At 40.0% G+C, this 17,389-nt stretch overlaps 1 protein-coding gene across 1 annotated transcript in view; it reads right to left on the bottom strand.

Annotated features, from left to right (window-relative positions):
* Positions 1–522: 522 nt before the first annotated feature.
* The window catches only part of LOC139692397 (probable G-protein coupled receptor Mth-like 3), a 47,600-nt gene continuing 30,733 nt past the window's right edge, over positions 523–17,389 (bottom strand). The window contains exons 3-6 of the mRNA XM_071590564.1: positions 15,006–15,084; positions 10,463–10,644; positions 6,976–7,144; positions 523–2,669 (exon numbers count right to left, since the gene is read on the bottom strand). Of these exons, the coding sequence (XP_071446665.1) occupies positions 2,249–2,669; positions 6,976–7,144; positions 10,463–10,644; positions 15,006–15,084 (851 nt within the window). The 3' untranslated portion in view covers positions 523–2,248. The remainder of the gene's footprint in view (positions 2,670–6,975; positions 7,145–10,462; positions 10,645–15,005; positions 15,085–17,389) is intronic.

Raw genomic sequence — 17,389 nt, 5'->3', positions numbered from 1 at the left:
GGATTAAGGTAGTCCTGAAAGGAACCCGTTTTTCGTCCATAGAAGAGCCGTGACGAAGACCTTGCGAGAGGTCCCCGAAGACGCCTTCCTGGGAGCGTACCGGTCATGGCAGAGTCCCTGGAAAAAATAAGTTGAGGCCCAAGGGTAGTACTTTGAAGAATTTTAAGTCTTGGTGCAAATCTTTTCAATATATTACTTAAAAAACAATTGCATTAACTTTGGAACGCACTCTGTAATCATCATGACCGAACAAAACTATTAAGGCAACTTCAGCTGGGTGAGCGTAGCTTAGCATGTTCCACTTAACATTGGAATTCCGTTCAGCAGTCGTCGGCTACATAGGAAAATCAAAGCGAAAACTTCACTCTTTGCTGAATAGCTGGATGGTTACATCGCTTAATGATTGATTTGATAGGAGAAGTGATCGGAAGGTTATATAACATGCAAAATTAACCTATGATGTTCGAGTAGGTACCCTCCGAACACCGGGTAATTCATAGCCGAAACTATAGGATAGTTTTTATTACATCGATGTTCCATTTATACAAAACATGAGATACATAGACATTGGGCACACACATAAACATGGAGTGAAAAAAAAACCTGTTGTATCTGTAAATAGAGTTATTAGTGTTTAGTATGTGTTTGTGTGTAGGTGATTTGATACACAATATGATAGGCTGACATTGATGTCACACACGGATGAAAAATTATATAAGATACTCAGAAGACATATGCACATACAAAGTGGCGAATATTGGTCAGACTTTCTTTTGGGTCACCATATAGGTTATAGGGCTCGTCAATTCCTCAAAGGAGGCATACAATTAAAGTAAAATGCAAATGAATGACACCATGCGGGTAAGGGGACACTTTCTGGAAGCATATTACTGAGGTGTGTTTTGACAAAAATGTAACATCTGATTTATGGCACCATTCGTAGCACATGTGATTAATAAACTTTACATCACTTGATTTCCTTCGGTCAAACGTGGAAAACAGTGAACGTCGCGCTGTTAAGCTCATTCTTTTCAGCTGGTCTTGACGCCCGCGGTCCTCAAGTGAAATACACTTTGCATCAGCCGCGTTGGTCAGCACGGCATAATAATGTAGATATTCTTTAAATGAAAAAAAACAATCACTGGATGTGCTAATTACTTTTCTCTAACCGTAAACACTGAGAAAACAATTTCGACTTCTCTTAAAGATCGTAGATATGACCGAATACTGAAGTAGTTACGTCCAATGAAGTTGAATCTTTATACTTAATTTTGATATTTTTTTAAAGTAAACTGTTTACTGAATGGAAATACATCAAGATGGCTGCAAAAACCTTTTCTTGGGTTTATAAGTCACCGAGCCAAAATCAGGACTGCTTTGGCAGAACACGTCAAACGCATGGAAACATGAGCACGTCCCTGGTCATTCCAATCCGGGGAATGGCTTCGATGCCGACAATGAACAATCGTCAACCCGAGTCGGTTCCATCGGATGGTCTTGTTGAAAGAGCAACCGAAGGAGAGGTCACCAGGGGAACCGTAGTTAAACCCAACATGGATGATAACGAACTAAGCCACCACCGACAAAAGATGGGACTTCTTCAGCACATTCTGCGGAAAGTCAAGCAATTCATTACCACCATTCCTATGCCACTTACACCGATGAAGTTTAAATGAGTGTATCGATGTGAGAATGTCAACATTTTCCAACTAAGTACGCACCCGAGCACGCTGATGAGCGATCCGCGAACGACCCGTAGGTTGAAAGCAAAAACATCAGTCAGAGAAGCATTCGCTAGAATAGACTTCTTGAAGTTGCACGGGAGATGAAGGGAGTTCGATGATATGAAACCGAATTGCGAGGGATAGAAAAATATTCGCTCGTCATTATAAGCGTCGATCAAGCGGAGGGTGTGATTAATTCGCAAGCCAACACTCACTCTTTCCTGGACTCCTAATTCGGACCACCGCAATGGGGCGCATATCCCCAAGCGTCACATTTAGACCCGTCCAAACGAGGAGTGCGCATCGCCGGGCACGTGGCGTTCGAGGGCAGTCTGCGACGAATCAGGGACGAAATTCCGCGCGCAACAATGACTAGAAAGGCGAAGCGGGAAGCGTTGTATTGTCTCATTCCATCGCTGTCGCCGACATTGTTCGCCCTCCCCACCCTGCCCCCTCCCAAATTCACCCCTCGGTCTCGAGGAAGAGTACACCTAAGGTCAGGACGTCTCCGCCGGGTGAGGAGGTCACTTGTCCTCCCTCCTATGCGCGTCGCCGTCGACTCTCCCGAGAGACTGCTCGACGCCGTCCACCGTCGCCGCTTTGCTCTTCAGCCGGAACTCGTTCCTCCCCGGCCCGGAGGCGGCGTTCGCGTCCGTCGAGGTCGAGGACGTCTTCAGATCTTCGTCATCCTCCGAGGAGGTCCCGCTCTCGTCCAGGCGAGTGACGGGGTCGTCCGGGGCCGACATCTTGGCGACGAACCTCCTCCTCAGGACGCCCACGATCTTCCGGTTGCAGATGAGGATGAGGAAGATGAAGAGGCCCTGGAGGGTGTTGACCATGTCGGGGAACAACCAGATGCACTTCGAGCCCCCGATCACGAACGACAGGATCTCCATCATCCACGTTAGGCCCATGACGATGTACAGTTTGACGTACAACGATAACCTGGATAAGGGACAAGAGAGATGCATTTATTGTCCATTGGTAAATATAGTCGAGGTTGGATTAAAGGCTTTTTGAATGGCCGGGTACAAATAGTAGTGATAGATGGAGTTAGCTCAAATGCAGTAGAAGCGTCCTCAGGTGTTTCACTGGGAAGTGTTATCGGACTTCTTTTATTCTTACAATACGTTAACGACATTGACTCCGTAGTCACCAGTAATGTACATTTATTCGCCGACGATGCAGTGGTTTGCCGTGATCCCGAGGACACGGCGGCTTTATCAAATGACCTTAATGCTATAAAACGCTGGTGCGACACTTGGCAATCAGAATTAAACTTAAAAAAAAGAGTTATCATAATTTCTTTTAAAACGAGCAATTCCCACCTACTGCATTGGGAACACCCAAATGGAATGTGTAGACTCAATTAAATACATAGGCGTTACCCTCACTCACGATCTCTCTTGTATGAAACACATACGGGGAATATGTTGGCAAGCTAACAAAAAATTAGGATTTATTAGAAGAGTACTGGGTAAATGTGATGAAAAGGTCAAAGAGAACTGTTATCTGTGGCTGGTTAGGCCTCATTTAGAATATGCTGCAAGTATACAATGGGATCCTCATGAAGTTGGATTGATTACCGAGTTGGATCGCGATTGCAGCGTAGATGAGCTAGATTTATAAAACGTTGTTATGATAAACTTAGCAGCGCATTCAAAATATTAGGAGCAGCTAGGCTGGGAATCACGCAAAGGTTAAACTACAGATTAAATCTCTTGCATAAATTGGAATGACGTCTCTTTAGCAGTGATGTTGAAAATGTATGATCACTGTAGTCCGGTCGGAAAGATCGTGTTAGTAAAATTAGAGAGATTAGGTGTGTAGCAGATAGGTTTAAGATGCTATTTTTCCACGAACGATAGGGGATCATAATAGCATTGTCCGACCGGGGTAGGGTCATGTGCGGGTAAAATCATTCTGGTGTGTATTCACCCTCTGCCACACGCCTTGGCGGTGGCTTACAGGGTACATAAATAATAATAATTGTCAGCCTTCTACATCAAGCGCGGAATTCGTATTGTGCATCAATCACGTTTTGTTTCCAGTAATCAACCAGGAGGTTGGTTTTGCTAGTTGGGTGTTTGATCTTTTTGGCCACTACGCGGCTGAGATCTCCACCACATGGAAGAATATTTCATGGAAGTGCAAGGGAAGCCGAAACCTTTCCTTCTGCGCCACTATTACGTTGTCCATGGTGTTCTGGCATCTTGAAAAAGACCACCACTTGTTTTTTTCCACCGGACCACACTTAGGCCCGGTTTTATAGCAACTCGTAAAACTGAAGGTCAACTTGAACCTCTGGTTAATTCCAAAGATTAGTTTTATAAACTGTAGTTAGGTCTAAAACCAACGGTGCAATTACTCTGATCACTTTCAATAACCAGTGATTGATATTTTGGCATATAATTGCACCAGTTGGTAATCTCCACCTTTAAGAAAACTTGCACATTTGAACTTCCCGAGTATTTTGAACGAAATATTGTAAGACTCAGTCTTAGAGCGAGCAGCGGCGGCCACGGGATTTGTCTGGTGTCTGATTTGGACCGATAACTTCCATTTGATCCTTCCCGTAATGAGAATTAGTGTGAGAACTAAACCTGCTTGAGGTAGCACGTGTACCGACTCCATCATCTACGTCAGGAAATGCACAGTTTGACGTCGGATTAGTGAACGGGTGACCTTGAAAGGTCAGTGAGTGAACGGGAAATTTCTTTGAAAACTTGGCAAACAACACAGGGACACTTCAATTGTTTGACCAAGCATACGGAGAGGACTTCATGAGCGGATGTGTTAAACACTTTAAAGTGAAAGTCATGACTTCATTGAAAATCCTAGACCTGAACTACCTTTCAGCTTAACAGACGATGACCACGTCGAGGGAAATCTTCGAAAACGTCGAGGAATTAGCTGCAGAAGAGGGCATCAGCATACGATTCTGGCAACAAAAATTTAACCGAAAAACTTGAGATATACTCAATGCAAAATTTGTGTCACCTTTTTTTGAAGGCTTCACTCCGCCACTACTCCAAGGGGCTGTTTTTGTAAGTAGTATGTATGTACTTTTCTCAGCAGGCAACAGCTCTAACACTACTTGTAACTGCGGATCTTGGAAAATTGTGTTTTTAAAAGTAAAGGAAGTAATGATAAACTAGTAGGCCATCTTGAGTGTTAGTGTAACTAGGTTGAGAATCATTCACGCAGCGAAGGACGCGGTTTGAATCTCGTATGCACGATAAAATGGAAGCAGTCTCTTTTACGAGTGTGTCAAAAATGTATCGCGCGGATCCTCGCATTATGAGAGGAGAGATCATGAAAGTAGTATTGAAGAGATCAACTGTAGAGATAATTGATTTTTAAAGTCATTTAAATACTTTTTCCCACGAAAGATCAGGTGTCAGAATAACTGCAAACGACGACGCTAAGGAAACTGGCTTCCTGCTGGGCAGTCATTATTTTATATGGCCATTATTTTACTGTTAACTTTACAAGCAGGTCGTCAAACATGTGCAGAGATGTACTTTACAATTAAGTGCCCAAACATATTTAAACCGTGGTAAAAATTACCTCCATAATTTGAAATATTAAAAGTTTCTGGTGGCAGCTAACATTCAAACTTTGAAGTTGGAGACCAGTTGTGGAATAACCCCTTGCCAAACACCTAAGGGGGGACCTACGGGATAAACTGTAGGCTTGAAGGAGGAATTGGCCTCCAGGTGGATTCCATATCTTCCACAATTTCCATGCGACAATCGGTGTCTAATTAAAGAACTGGGTCAATTTTTTTTAGCAAAACTCGCAGTATATGAAATTATGGAAATATGGACAAAAATACATACCAAGGGTTTTAAGGGATTGGATCTGTTCGGAAATAAATATATTTCGCATCTAATTTGATCTAGTTTGACCACAGTAGCCAAACACACCCACTATTGCTAAATGCGCATGAAGGTATGTGCTGGTGAAAAAACGTAGTCATCAATTAACCCAGAGATTATCCCAAAAAGATATCAAATTAAATACGAATGCTACTCGTCGTGCTTAAGTTAAATAATATTCGTTATTAATGATCAAAATGTGGTGATAGCATTATAATGATGAATTACGAAATGACCCGTAAAAGGCAAAAATGACTAATAATTTTAATAATAATTTCAGGACAGAAAGACTAAATGGTATCAATGAAAAAAAACCACTGAAGTTAAAGGGTAAATTATAACCATGAGTGAAAGATAACTTACAGAGATGGGCACGAGTGCATCACTCGCATGAACTAAAATTATCGCCACAATCAATGTTTTCAGAAGCAGAAAAATGAAATATGTACAGTTTAGAAAAGTTTTGAAAATATAAAACCCTCTTCATGAAAAACAGTACTCAAACACTTTAATTGATTTTACTATCCAACAATGCAAGTGATTTTATCATTTTTAATTGTGCAAGTTAAAATCCCTAGCTTTATTTTGTCAACATAAAAATGGCCACATAAGAATTATACAACACCGCCTTCTTTGATTGAAACCCATTAGGACTATACTCGAATCCTTGTTGATTTATGGAATTTGGTACTTTTTTGATTACTCTCCTCATGCACCAAATGTTAATATCACTACAGGAAAGAATAAACCGTTTCGTGATTATAAGTGATACTACGTATATCTTGACTTATCCAAGATACTACGTATATCTTGGCAATGTTAAAGCAAAATAAACAAAGGGGAATAAAAAACTTTGGGAGCTCTATTACGTGTTTCACATTAACATACCTAAATCAATCCAAGTCATGATTTTATCTCGTAAGATTAGCACCATGACAAATGTCTCCAAATGAAGGAAGCATGTTGAAATCGTAGAAAAATGGTAATGCAAATATCATGATGGCGGAAATAATTTAGCTCTTGTTCTCTATCGTAGAGCGAACTATTTAAACATGATACCCTTGCAATGCAACTCTATCAAAAGCGTAACAAATCGTTTGCCTTTACAGGGATTCCGGTCATGACGAATGATTTTTACACTCTGAAAGTGTTGCATTGTAATGCACAATTAGGGGATGACTCCGTAAAAAGTCACTCTCACCCCATCTTCCGCAGTTTCTTTGAATCAAGACTTCCCTCACTTGAAGAAGGCTTCTCACACCTAATGGAGGAATTTTGACACGGAAATGAATCTATTTCATGAATGGGGGGTGGATCATAGAAGGGAGAGAATCTTGATCAAACATTTACCATAGTCACAGCATAAGTACCTTTTCTTGTCTGCCTTCGAGCAATGGAGCTTGTCTCTCTTCGCCTTGCATTTCTGATTATTCCTGTTTATGGTGCATATATTGAAAGCAGTGACTAAAAACAGGCACAGGTTGCAGAATATTATTAAGCCAACTGGACAAATGAAGTACAGAAACCTGCTCCTGTCATCTGAGATAAAGAGAAGAAAAAAGAGAATGAATTATGAGAATCAAGTATTTTGCTAAGCACTAAACATTAACAACATTCGGTTCCATTGAGTACAAAGTCAATTTCAGCCAAATATCTAATTAAGTAACTAAGATTATAAATATATGGTCAAGCAAACGTTTATTAAAAATATTTGGGCCCACCACTAGACAAAACTTTTATTTTAAAACAACTTAAAGCTTCACATTTATTTCGAATTCATGTTGAGAATCCGCGGCGAATTAAGTATGATTACCTGGGATAAAATATCTCTCACAACAAATGTTTTGCATTTTAAATTTAATGATTGGCTCTGTGTTAATTATTATCGTACAATGATGCAAGATACTTATATTATGGAATCGTCGTTTATAATGGCATTCTATCGTTCAAGGTAGGTCCATGGATTGACACAGCCTAGACAACGGCGGAACGATAGATTTCCTTGCCGCATATAATAAAACATTACCTGCCATTCGATGCTAAAATAAGCCATTATTTAAATACACTCTTTTTCTCCTTTGATAGCGTACAACAAGTCTAGTCTTCGTCTACGCCTTCCTTGCTTGCCTCCCGAAAATCTCATAGGCTTTCTTTGTTCACGTCAATTCTAATGTCATGCATAAAAAACGGATTTTCTAAAGCGTCAGCAATGGTTTGCAACCCTCTGGCTGACAGCCTTGATCCAAACTAAAGCTTGAGCATTCGCAAACCTAACTAATGGATTTCGAAACTAGATAAATTAAGACTAACTAATTTTATGGATTTCCCAACGACTATAGTTCATTTCTCCAGTTCTTCGCATACCCTTTTCAACATTTCAACTACATGTGCGATAAAAAGCATTAGTGATAACGGACACCCTTGCCTTACTGACACTGCCCATCCCAAATCTCCATCCACCACTGGCAGCTGAACAATTTCACTCACGCACACGTTATGTGAGTCGCCTAACATTCCTATCCACTCCTATTTTCTTATACACGTTCAATTCATTAATTCTACCCAATTTACGACAGCAAACGCTTTTTCGATATATTGGAAACACAAAATACACATTGAGCCTTCTTCCTGATCTTCCTCTTTCATTAAGGCTTCCTTTCTCCTTCCTCAACTCAACCAACCTGATGACCCCCTCCTCTCATTGGAGATACAACGTGCCACACTGGCTCCGTGCATAATGAAACATTGTTCTTCGCATAGTCCTCATATACCAATGCCTACCAATGTTTTGTATTTAGAACTAACGCTGACCTGAGGGAATGCTTCTCCCCCTCTACGGGGTGGAATATGACAGCAAATAGCACGAGTTAGCCCATTGTACCCTTCCTCTCACGTTCGCTTAAACCTTAAAGTAATTCCGAGGGAATGTTCTCTTCTGCATTAGAATTTTTTTCTTGCTATTCTCGTCTTTCGTCACTATTTTACGTATTCCTTGTTATTTCCAACTCCCCTGACTCTTACCTTCCCGTCAATCGAACCACAATCACTTAGTTCTGCTTAACGTTCTTCATTGCAAGCTTTCTTCACTCCAGGGTTTTCTTTCTTGGTTTGTCGGTTGTTTCACCTTCACCACCAACCATGAAAGCGTCCTTAAGTGTTCTCTATCCATGCCCTTCCCCCATTGCAAACCATTGCAGATGTGTTCCAGTAATGTCCACAGTAACAATAATTTTAATAATAAATTGCGGCAATTAAAATAAATTTTAATTTATTTTAATTGCCGCAAATATATTTACAGCAATCAAGGAGTTCAATTTTTAGTGCGAGAGATATCTTACCACAGATAAAATTACTTAAGAAATTTCGGTTCTTAACTATGAATTATATATATATATATATATATATATATATATATATATATATATATATATATATATATATATATATATATAATATATATATATATATATATATATATATATATGTTAGTATGTATATGTGTGACAGGAGGCTAATCCGAAACCTGTAAATGAAATGTCTTAGACTGCTCAGGTGCGAGTGGAAAACGGGGAGTCCGGATAGGCAGTGCTAGGAAGAGGGTTGCCCATTATGACCGTTGCTGTTTAACCTGTATGTAGAGGAAGTGATTAAAGAGGCATGGGAAGAACTGGAAGTAGGAATGAAAGTGGGCGGGGAATTCGTAAAATCAGTTAGGTTTGCTGATGACCAGGCTTTAGTTTGTCAGTCAGCCAAGGGGTTGCAAGCACTGCTGAGTGAATTGGAAATTCAGTGCGACAGGTATGGGATGAAAATCAATATTAATAAAACAAAGGTTATGCGATTTTCTAGAAAGAAAAAGGCTAAGCTAAACATTAAAATAGGAGGGCAAAAACTAGAGCAGGTAGAACAGTTTACGTATCTCGGTAGTGTTTTGGACCAAAACGGTCAATGTGGTAGGGACGTAAGGAGAAGAATTGCGCTAGGCAAAGAGGCTTTCACAAGGAGGAGGGAGTTAATGACGGGGACGTTGAGTAAGGATATTAAGAAATGACTCGTAAAAACTTTGACATGGCGCGTAGCTATGTACGGCGCGGAAACGTGGTCATTGAAGCAGGAGGATAGACGCAGACTGGAGGCTTTTGAAATGTGAGTTTGGAGAAGAATGGAGAAGGTGAAATGGACAGAGAAGAAAACGAATGAGGAAGTACTTGGTATGGTGGGCGAAGAGAGGGGTCTGTTGAGAGAAATCCTATGGAGGCAGGAAAAATGGATGAGGGGCGTATTGAGCGGTAGTGGGATGTTAAAACTGTAATAGAGGGGAGAATGTTAGGCAAACGAGGAAAGGGCAGGAACAGGATAGGGATGTTGGACGGAATGAAGGAAGTACTCAGAGATGAAGGGGGACCTGATGTCGAGTAGGGTGATGGATTGTGTTGTTAGGAGTCACAAAATATTTATTTGGTAGTTGTGTCCATCTAAAAACCTATCTTAACCGGTTCCTTTATTATTCACCGATTACTTAATAATTATAAATAATATAATTTAAACGGAAAACCGAGACATCGCTAGCGAACAAAGAGACAGAGAAACACATAAAAATGAAACTCACACATATTTCGAATTTTCAGTGGCCAAACCACCTTCCTCTGGGGGAAAGAGGGATCTGCAACTGACAGTTCCTTTTTCCCTAGAGGAAGTTGGTTTGGCCACCACAATAACAAATATTTGAATATTCATTTTATATCGATGCACATATGCTTCAGCGAACCAAGCGAATTCACCGTTATATCACTTCTTTTTTTGAGGGCATATTTTTTTAATTACTGGACTTGAATAAATTATGGCCGAGTCCTTTACCGTAAAACCAGCAGGTCAACTCGAAATGGGGCTTGAGAATGTGGTCGGGAACTCCGGGATGAAGTTCGGTGACCATGCATATCGCCGTGATCAGCAGAGGCATCCCCCATGCGTACACGGAGTAGATAACGAACTTCTTCCTGTCCCTCTCAGCAGGATTGCCGGCGATCGAACGAGACGCCCTACGAACGAAAAATCGATCAGCAAATCCACATTTTATATCACAGAGAGAAACTTTGGAAGTTTGAACAAGACTCTTGGTGAAACAACCTCAGACCTCCTTCAAGGGTTTCCTCAATATTAGAACGCAAAAATTAGATAATTTTGCAATAGCTGGTCTAGAATTGATGGACTGCCTTCATTTCTATATAATTTTAGATCAATTCATTTAATAGTCTTCACTAGGCTACGCACAATATGAGAGAGCATTTAATCAAAACCCAAAACGTGCAATTGGAAATACTTTAATGTAAGATACAAATAGAATTTGGGAGAAATTCCAAATTGAGAAAAACTCCTTTTGGTTCTATAAAGCCAAACAGACCACGGCAAGGCATCAGTATCAAAAAAGGAAAAATTATACCTTTTTGATCATATCAAAACCATAAAATGAGTTACATTTGTGAAATATTAGGTCAATTTATTAAGAGGGTTTACCATACATGCTCAATTTCAATGGAACCACAGAAAGCATACTATAATGTATTCATCAAATGAAAGAGAGAACGAGCGGTTTTTATTGTAATTACTTTTTTATTTTACATTGACATCCTAAAATTGTGTTCGACTTGCGAGGTACATCTACTTAATACCCCGCAAGCCGCCGCAAGGGCGTGTGGCGGGGGGTGCTAGGACACCACCCGTAATTTAGAAAATAAAAAGAAAAAAAAACCGCATGCAATAACGACAAAATCATTTATCAAAAAAAAAACATGGCATACATTCATGCATGAACACTTACACCCCACACACATGCAAACACTCAAACTACCAACTAACATACACATGCACCTGAAAGTATAACTAACATCTCTATAGTGTTTAATTTTGTTCCGACTTGTAAATTCAACGTTTTTAATATTTCTAAAGTCACTTCGGTTTCTTACTATTATGATTTCTGATTGTTCGGGGAAAGAATGAGTATTTGTACCTATCTGTCCTAGAATCTATCTCCCTTAGTTTATCTTTGTGGTCTGATCTACTTAAGTAGTGTGGGGCCATTATAATTCCTTCAGTGTCATAGTTAAACTCGTTTGTTCTGAACCTTTCTAAAAGTCTAAGCCTCGCTTGTTCTCTCCGCACTTCAAGTGGTTCCCAGCCCAAATCCCCTAAGAGACCTGTCACACTTGTGTTTTTATCATAACAATTTTTAACGAATCTAGCGGATTTTCTCTGGACTTTATCTAATTTTTTTTGCCAAATTTTCTCCCACGGATCCCAAATACTTGCGGCATATTCCAAATGAGGTCTAACTAGAGCAAAATAACAGCTCTCTTTAACTTTTTCATTACATTACATTTGTACATATACATACAGTACATATGGTGTAATTGTCGCAACAATTATAATCATGTCAATAATACTGATCTTTAATTTTTGCAAAGTATGGGCTTAATGAAATTTAGACTCGAAGAAGCTGAATGTTTTTTACACAAAATGGTAATAAAACGCATTCTCGCGAAGCAATGAGTTCTCAGAGGTGATTAATAGCCCTACATGATATCAATTAAAGACACTTAGTGGATCAGAAAAAATGAAACATTTTATATATTTTGCCACACTGTCATAGGAGATGGCGTTCGAAAATGTTTATTTTTTATTTTTACCGGTTATATGCTCTTGTTCTGTATAATACATTTATTCAACATTTTATTCGTGTACTTAATAGGCGGCTTAAAACGAGACACCCGCGTCCATAAATGTACAAATAGATATATATTTATGTTATACGAAATGGGGAAATTATTTTTAGACCATTGATGTTACTGTGTTCTTTAGTTGCTACATCAGGTAGGGGTAGACACTATTGAAGGTTTACACACAGTTACGGAAATAGTTGGTCATATTTTAAAACGGGGTTCTTTGCATAGGGGAGGTTAATTCTTACTTTTAGGATTTTAGGGTCACATGTCTCACTGAATTGGTGGCCAGAAAGGAAAGGCATGAATCCATCAGTGAAGGCAAAATGTGAAGGCATAGTCATCATACGAAGAAACTCGTGCCGGTGAAGATTTCCACATTGCTTCCACGAAGATGATGATGCCCCCCCTTAGGAGGGAACGCGATTGGGTTTCGATGCGTGCAGATGTCATGGCCATATCCTCGTCACGCCAAATACCGATATCATATGTCATAATTGGTCGCGTTCCTAGTAGTAGTAGTATTTAGGGGAGGCGACCGACTGCCGAGGTCATTTGCGCCATAGGGGATGGATAGGAAAGGATGAAGGGTGGAGAGAAACCCGGCGTCGGCATTAGCCTACTCTTTACGAAAGGCGCCGAGGGGTCCGCAGCTTAACTTCCCATCCGACGGACGGCGTACTCACTCAAAGTGCCCTCCACAAAGCACCTCAAGTAGGGATCGAGATACCACTGAAAAATACCGTGTTCCTTTCTCAAAAAGTATTTTTATGTTGACAATAACAGGAAAAGTTTAACCAACCCGTGCTCATCTATAGCTATCAAACTTTACATGGCACATCCTTAAGAGAGCTATATAGTCAAATACTCTTATCAGATTACTTAAAAAATAAACGATACCCGTTCATGTTAACGTATTTCTCAGTAAACAACAGTTGCACTGGAAAATCTTCTGGCAAACACTTGATCAATAGTTAAATTTGTCGATACTATCGCCAGTATTATATTGAGCATATCAGAAGCAAATGTGTTGAGTGATGATCGTTGCGATAAATACTGTCAACTACTGTGTAAAGGTAATTTCGGTCAGTTATAGGAGTCATAATGGATAAGAGTCGATGGATATATGGAAAGTCAAAAGAACAACAATGCTTGTTGATCATCTTCACAATAAATTTTCCACTCCGATGGCTTAAGGTGACTGCACAAAAGTGGATTCAATGGATGCGTTGTTATCTTCAGGCAGTCCACCGTTTAAGATAGGATTTCGAAGAACACAGACTGAACACACCGATGCATTTCACTACCTCTCCCCTAACTAAGACCAACCTGAAAACCGAAAATACTCAAAATCCTTCTTCAATTCCGCATATTTCCTTCCTCCCTTCATTATGCCCAACCTTTCTATTCTTTGTCAATCTATTCAACACTTGTCTAACGCTCTACACTCTAACACAACATTCAAATTTCCATCGGAAATTGATTGGATGATTGGATACACCTTTCCTCCCTCTTTTGGTTTTCATCCAACAATCCTCTCCCCCACCCCCATGCCTATTACTCCTTCGTTTGTTTTACTTTCCATCCACTTTTCCTTGCCCATCCTCTTCTACTATACACCTCATAACGCTCTATTTATCCCTATCATCCTGTTTCAATGTTCCAGTTTCCCAGCCGTATAAAACCACCATCCACTCACACTGCATATACTAACTGGTATATCATACGAGCTCTTTTGTTACAAGCAACTTTTGTTAACTTAGCCTTCTTCTTCCTGTAAAACCTGATCATATTTGCTTCCTTACATCCATTCCCATCCCATTCCTATCGCACCGAATTTCCAATGCGCTCGGTAATGCAGCGCTAGCTAAGACCTTGGCTGAACCAAAGCTTGGTCATTCGCAAGCCAAAATGAGTTGACGTATTCCCCACCGACTTTCATTCATACCTCCAGTTATTCCCATATGTCCTTTTACCATTTCCTCCACATATACCAAAGAAAAGAAAGGGTAATAATGGGCAACCTTGTCTTACCCCTCTTCTTACCACTGCCCATCCCAAATCTCATCCTACGACTCACACCCGAGCTGATACATGTACAGCCTGCGAATTTGTCCCCTATCCCTCAAACCTACGCCTATTTCCTCCGATGCATTCATTAATTTGTCCCAGGTCACTCTATCAAACGAATTTCTGAAATCTACGAAACAGGCGAATGCATCCTGATTGTATTCTTTGTTCCTCTCGATTAGTGACCTCGTTACTGCAAATGTATCACGGGTGCCTCTTCCCTGAAAACAATCCGATCATCCCCCAAGTAATTGTTTCCCCTGATCGTTTCGATACCTGCGATCTGTGGTCCTCGCCGATCACTGCCTTTCCCTTTTTTTTGGTACAGAAGCTAACCCTAATCTAATTAAATCTTGCGGTCAAATTCTTTCCTCATGAATGCTACGAATTAGACCCTAAAAACTCTTCCTTCCTTGTTTTCATAAGTTCTTAAGGAGTGCTGGGCGTTCTTCATCTAACCCTACGGCCTCAAGGGATTTCGGTTCCCTTATCGCCCTTCCCATCTCGTTAAGGATTGAATACGCCTGGACTAAGTAAAATTGCACCCATTGCACGTCAAGTATTCATGCTTGGAATTTCATTGGTTGTTGTGAAACTTCCGGTACTTTTCTTACCTGAATGTAAGCGTGATATCGATGCACAAGATGTTGAGCCAGAAAAAGGTGCACAGCAGAGAAAAGTATATGATGAACCCTGGAAGATATGATCAGAGCAAACATTAGATTGGGATGATATGCTAACGTATGCCAATCGGGATGAAACAACCAGCAAACCATAATTCATTTGGAATAATTTACAAATATACTGATACTTTTTTGATGACCAGCACTAAGAGTATTTAGTGCTAATTACCAGTGTGCAGTGAATATTGCTTATTAAATTTTAGTTCATTGATGAAGAATTTTGCCATCTTAAATTTACATACATTGGATTATGAATATTATTTTACCGCTCGGATTTCAGCTTGGAACTCTTAAGGGCAGTGTCCGTCATTCATAATCATGAAATGCTAAATCTTTGAAGACCGTGAGCCATGGTCTCAAATTTTTTTTTTACTTCGGGCATTAAAATAAGTAAATGAGTATTTTTAAGGAAAAAGTAAAAAAGTTCTGCGGCGGGTTAAGCGTTATCTTCGTTAATTGGCAACTCGATTCAACATTCAGTATCGTGCGAATTGACAGATATATTAACAGCATACTAAACATAGTTAACTTGAAAATAGTAATGAAATATTTCCACCATCAGCGTTGATATGTAAGTTAGATTGCCTAAAAATATTTTGCGAGATAACTTTGGAAGTTGACCTTAAAGTCCCGTCGCACACGCGTAGGTTCATCCCAACCGCAAATTGCTGTTGCGCGCGCCGGAAATGCCTCCCAGAAACCGTTTATCCCAACGTACACCGTTTTTTTAAGAGGGATGAATCTCCTACTTGCGAATCTCATTTGAGAACGAACAAGTGCGAAATAAAAGTAAATAGTCGTTACCATGGAAAATAAAAAGTGTATTGCCACTTGAAATTGAAACTCACCGAGGGGTGTGACCGCGATATAAGTCAAAAAATAAAGAAGAAGAAATAGGTATGCGTCTGTTCGCAATTAACATTTTTTCCGGGATAAAATTTCGCTGAAAAAAACACGACCGATTATGGCGAATAGCATCATCACCTGTGGTTGACTGTGAAACTTCGGCATTCCATCAGTTTTTTCTCAGAATGATTCGAATAGGGTTGAGGAGGGGTTTATTTATTATTGTGTGATTTAAAGGTGGAATGGGTGACCTTTTAATTGAATTTGGATGCGAACGGGGAGTGGCTGAGTAAAAACCTCACGTCTACCGCTGCTTTGTCAGGGTCTACATTATATCGGGAGTGGTCTCACGCTCTTCCCGCGCGTCTGATTAAATTCCTAGCTTTTCGACGAGTAAACTTTCTCCGTGATAAATGTGAGTTCGTGCTTCCTTTGCCGGGATGCGATTAGCACGAAGAGCATCTTTAGAATAATTAATCACTTCAATGCTCTTTGATTATAACGCTTTGACAGCGAACCTTTCTAAATTCATAAATATTAACATACCTAATTCACACCTTATTGAAAAGCCGCATTTCTGATTTCACCAGCATTAGCGCACAAAAAGGGTTTAAAGCGTACGCTTCAAGCGTAGAAGAGCGGTTAGGTTTCATGCGAGCGCCCTGGTAATCGCTTTACTCTAACTTCCCTTACGGATGGGAAGTCTTGAAGAATTAAAGAGGGTCTTCCACTGGATAAAAGTTTAAAAAGAATTATGCTAATTCCTGTTTTACTTTCTTTTTTTTCATTTGGAAGTTTCCTACCCCAGCTGAGTAAGTACTCGATTAACTGGAGCTATTTAATGGCGAAGGGGAGCGGTGATCCACTGGGTATTGCTTGAAGCATGCGAGGACAATACATTGAATATTACTAAGCAACGAAATGCCCTGAAATTGATAGTTTAGGAGAGAGTTACTCTATCATTTTTTCTACCGCTGAAGAATTACTATCTCTGTGGGAGATTACTGCACTAGATACATTTTCGTGGCCCCATAGGGGTTGTTTGGCCATCGATTAATAAAAGGTGTTTCCAATTTCTCCGGTCACTCTCCGTTCTGTATCAGTGAGTACCATACTGAGGGAATACAGCGGCTGAATAATAACCATAAGTCGTAATTAACAAGTGAATATTCATTAATTACCGTGTAATATAAGATCAATTAATCTTAAGTAAAATAATTACTGAAGACACATAGTTAAGAAAGCCTGTTACTTACATCTTAGAATGAAATATTGCAATCATTTTATTATCAAATCCAACACCCAATCCGTAAGTTTTTTTGTAAATCTGAAATGTTTTAATGACACCAGCATTGCGACTGATAACCCAGGTACCGGTGAGGCTTCCAGGGTCGTCACTAATGGAAAGCAGTTACTTTTTTTTGTAAGCCACGGGGAGGAAGCGGTAGACTAGGACACCACACGTTTCC

This window comes from Hetaerina americana, unplaced genomic scaffold (genome assembly GCF_022747635.1).
Source record: "Hetaerina americana unplaced genomic scaffold, ioHetAmer1.1.p SCAF_4, whole genome shotgun sequence".
NCBI lineage: Eukaryota > Metazoa > Arthropoda > Insecta > Odonata > Calopterygidae > Hetaerina > Hetaerina americana.
This window is presented reverse-complemented; position numbering and strand designations above follow the sequence as displayed.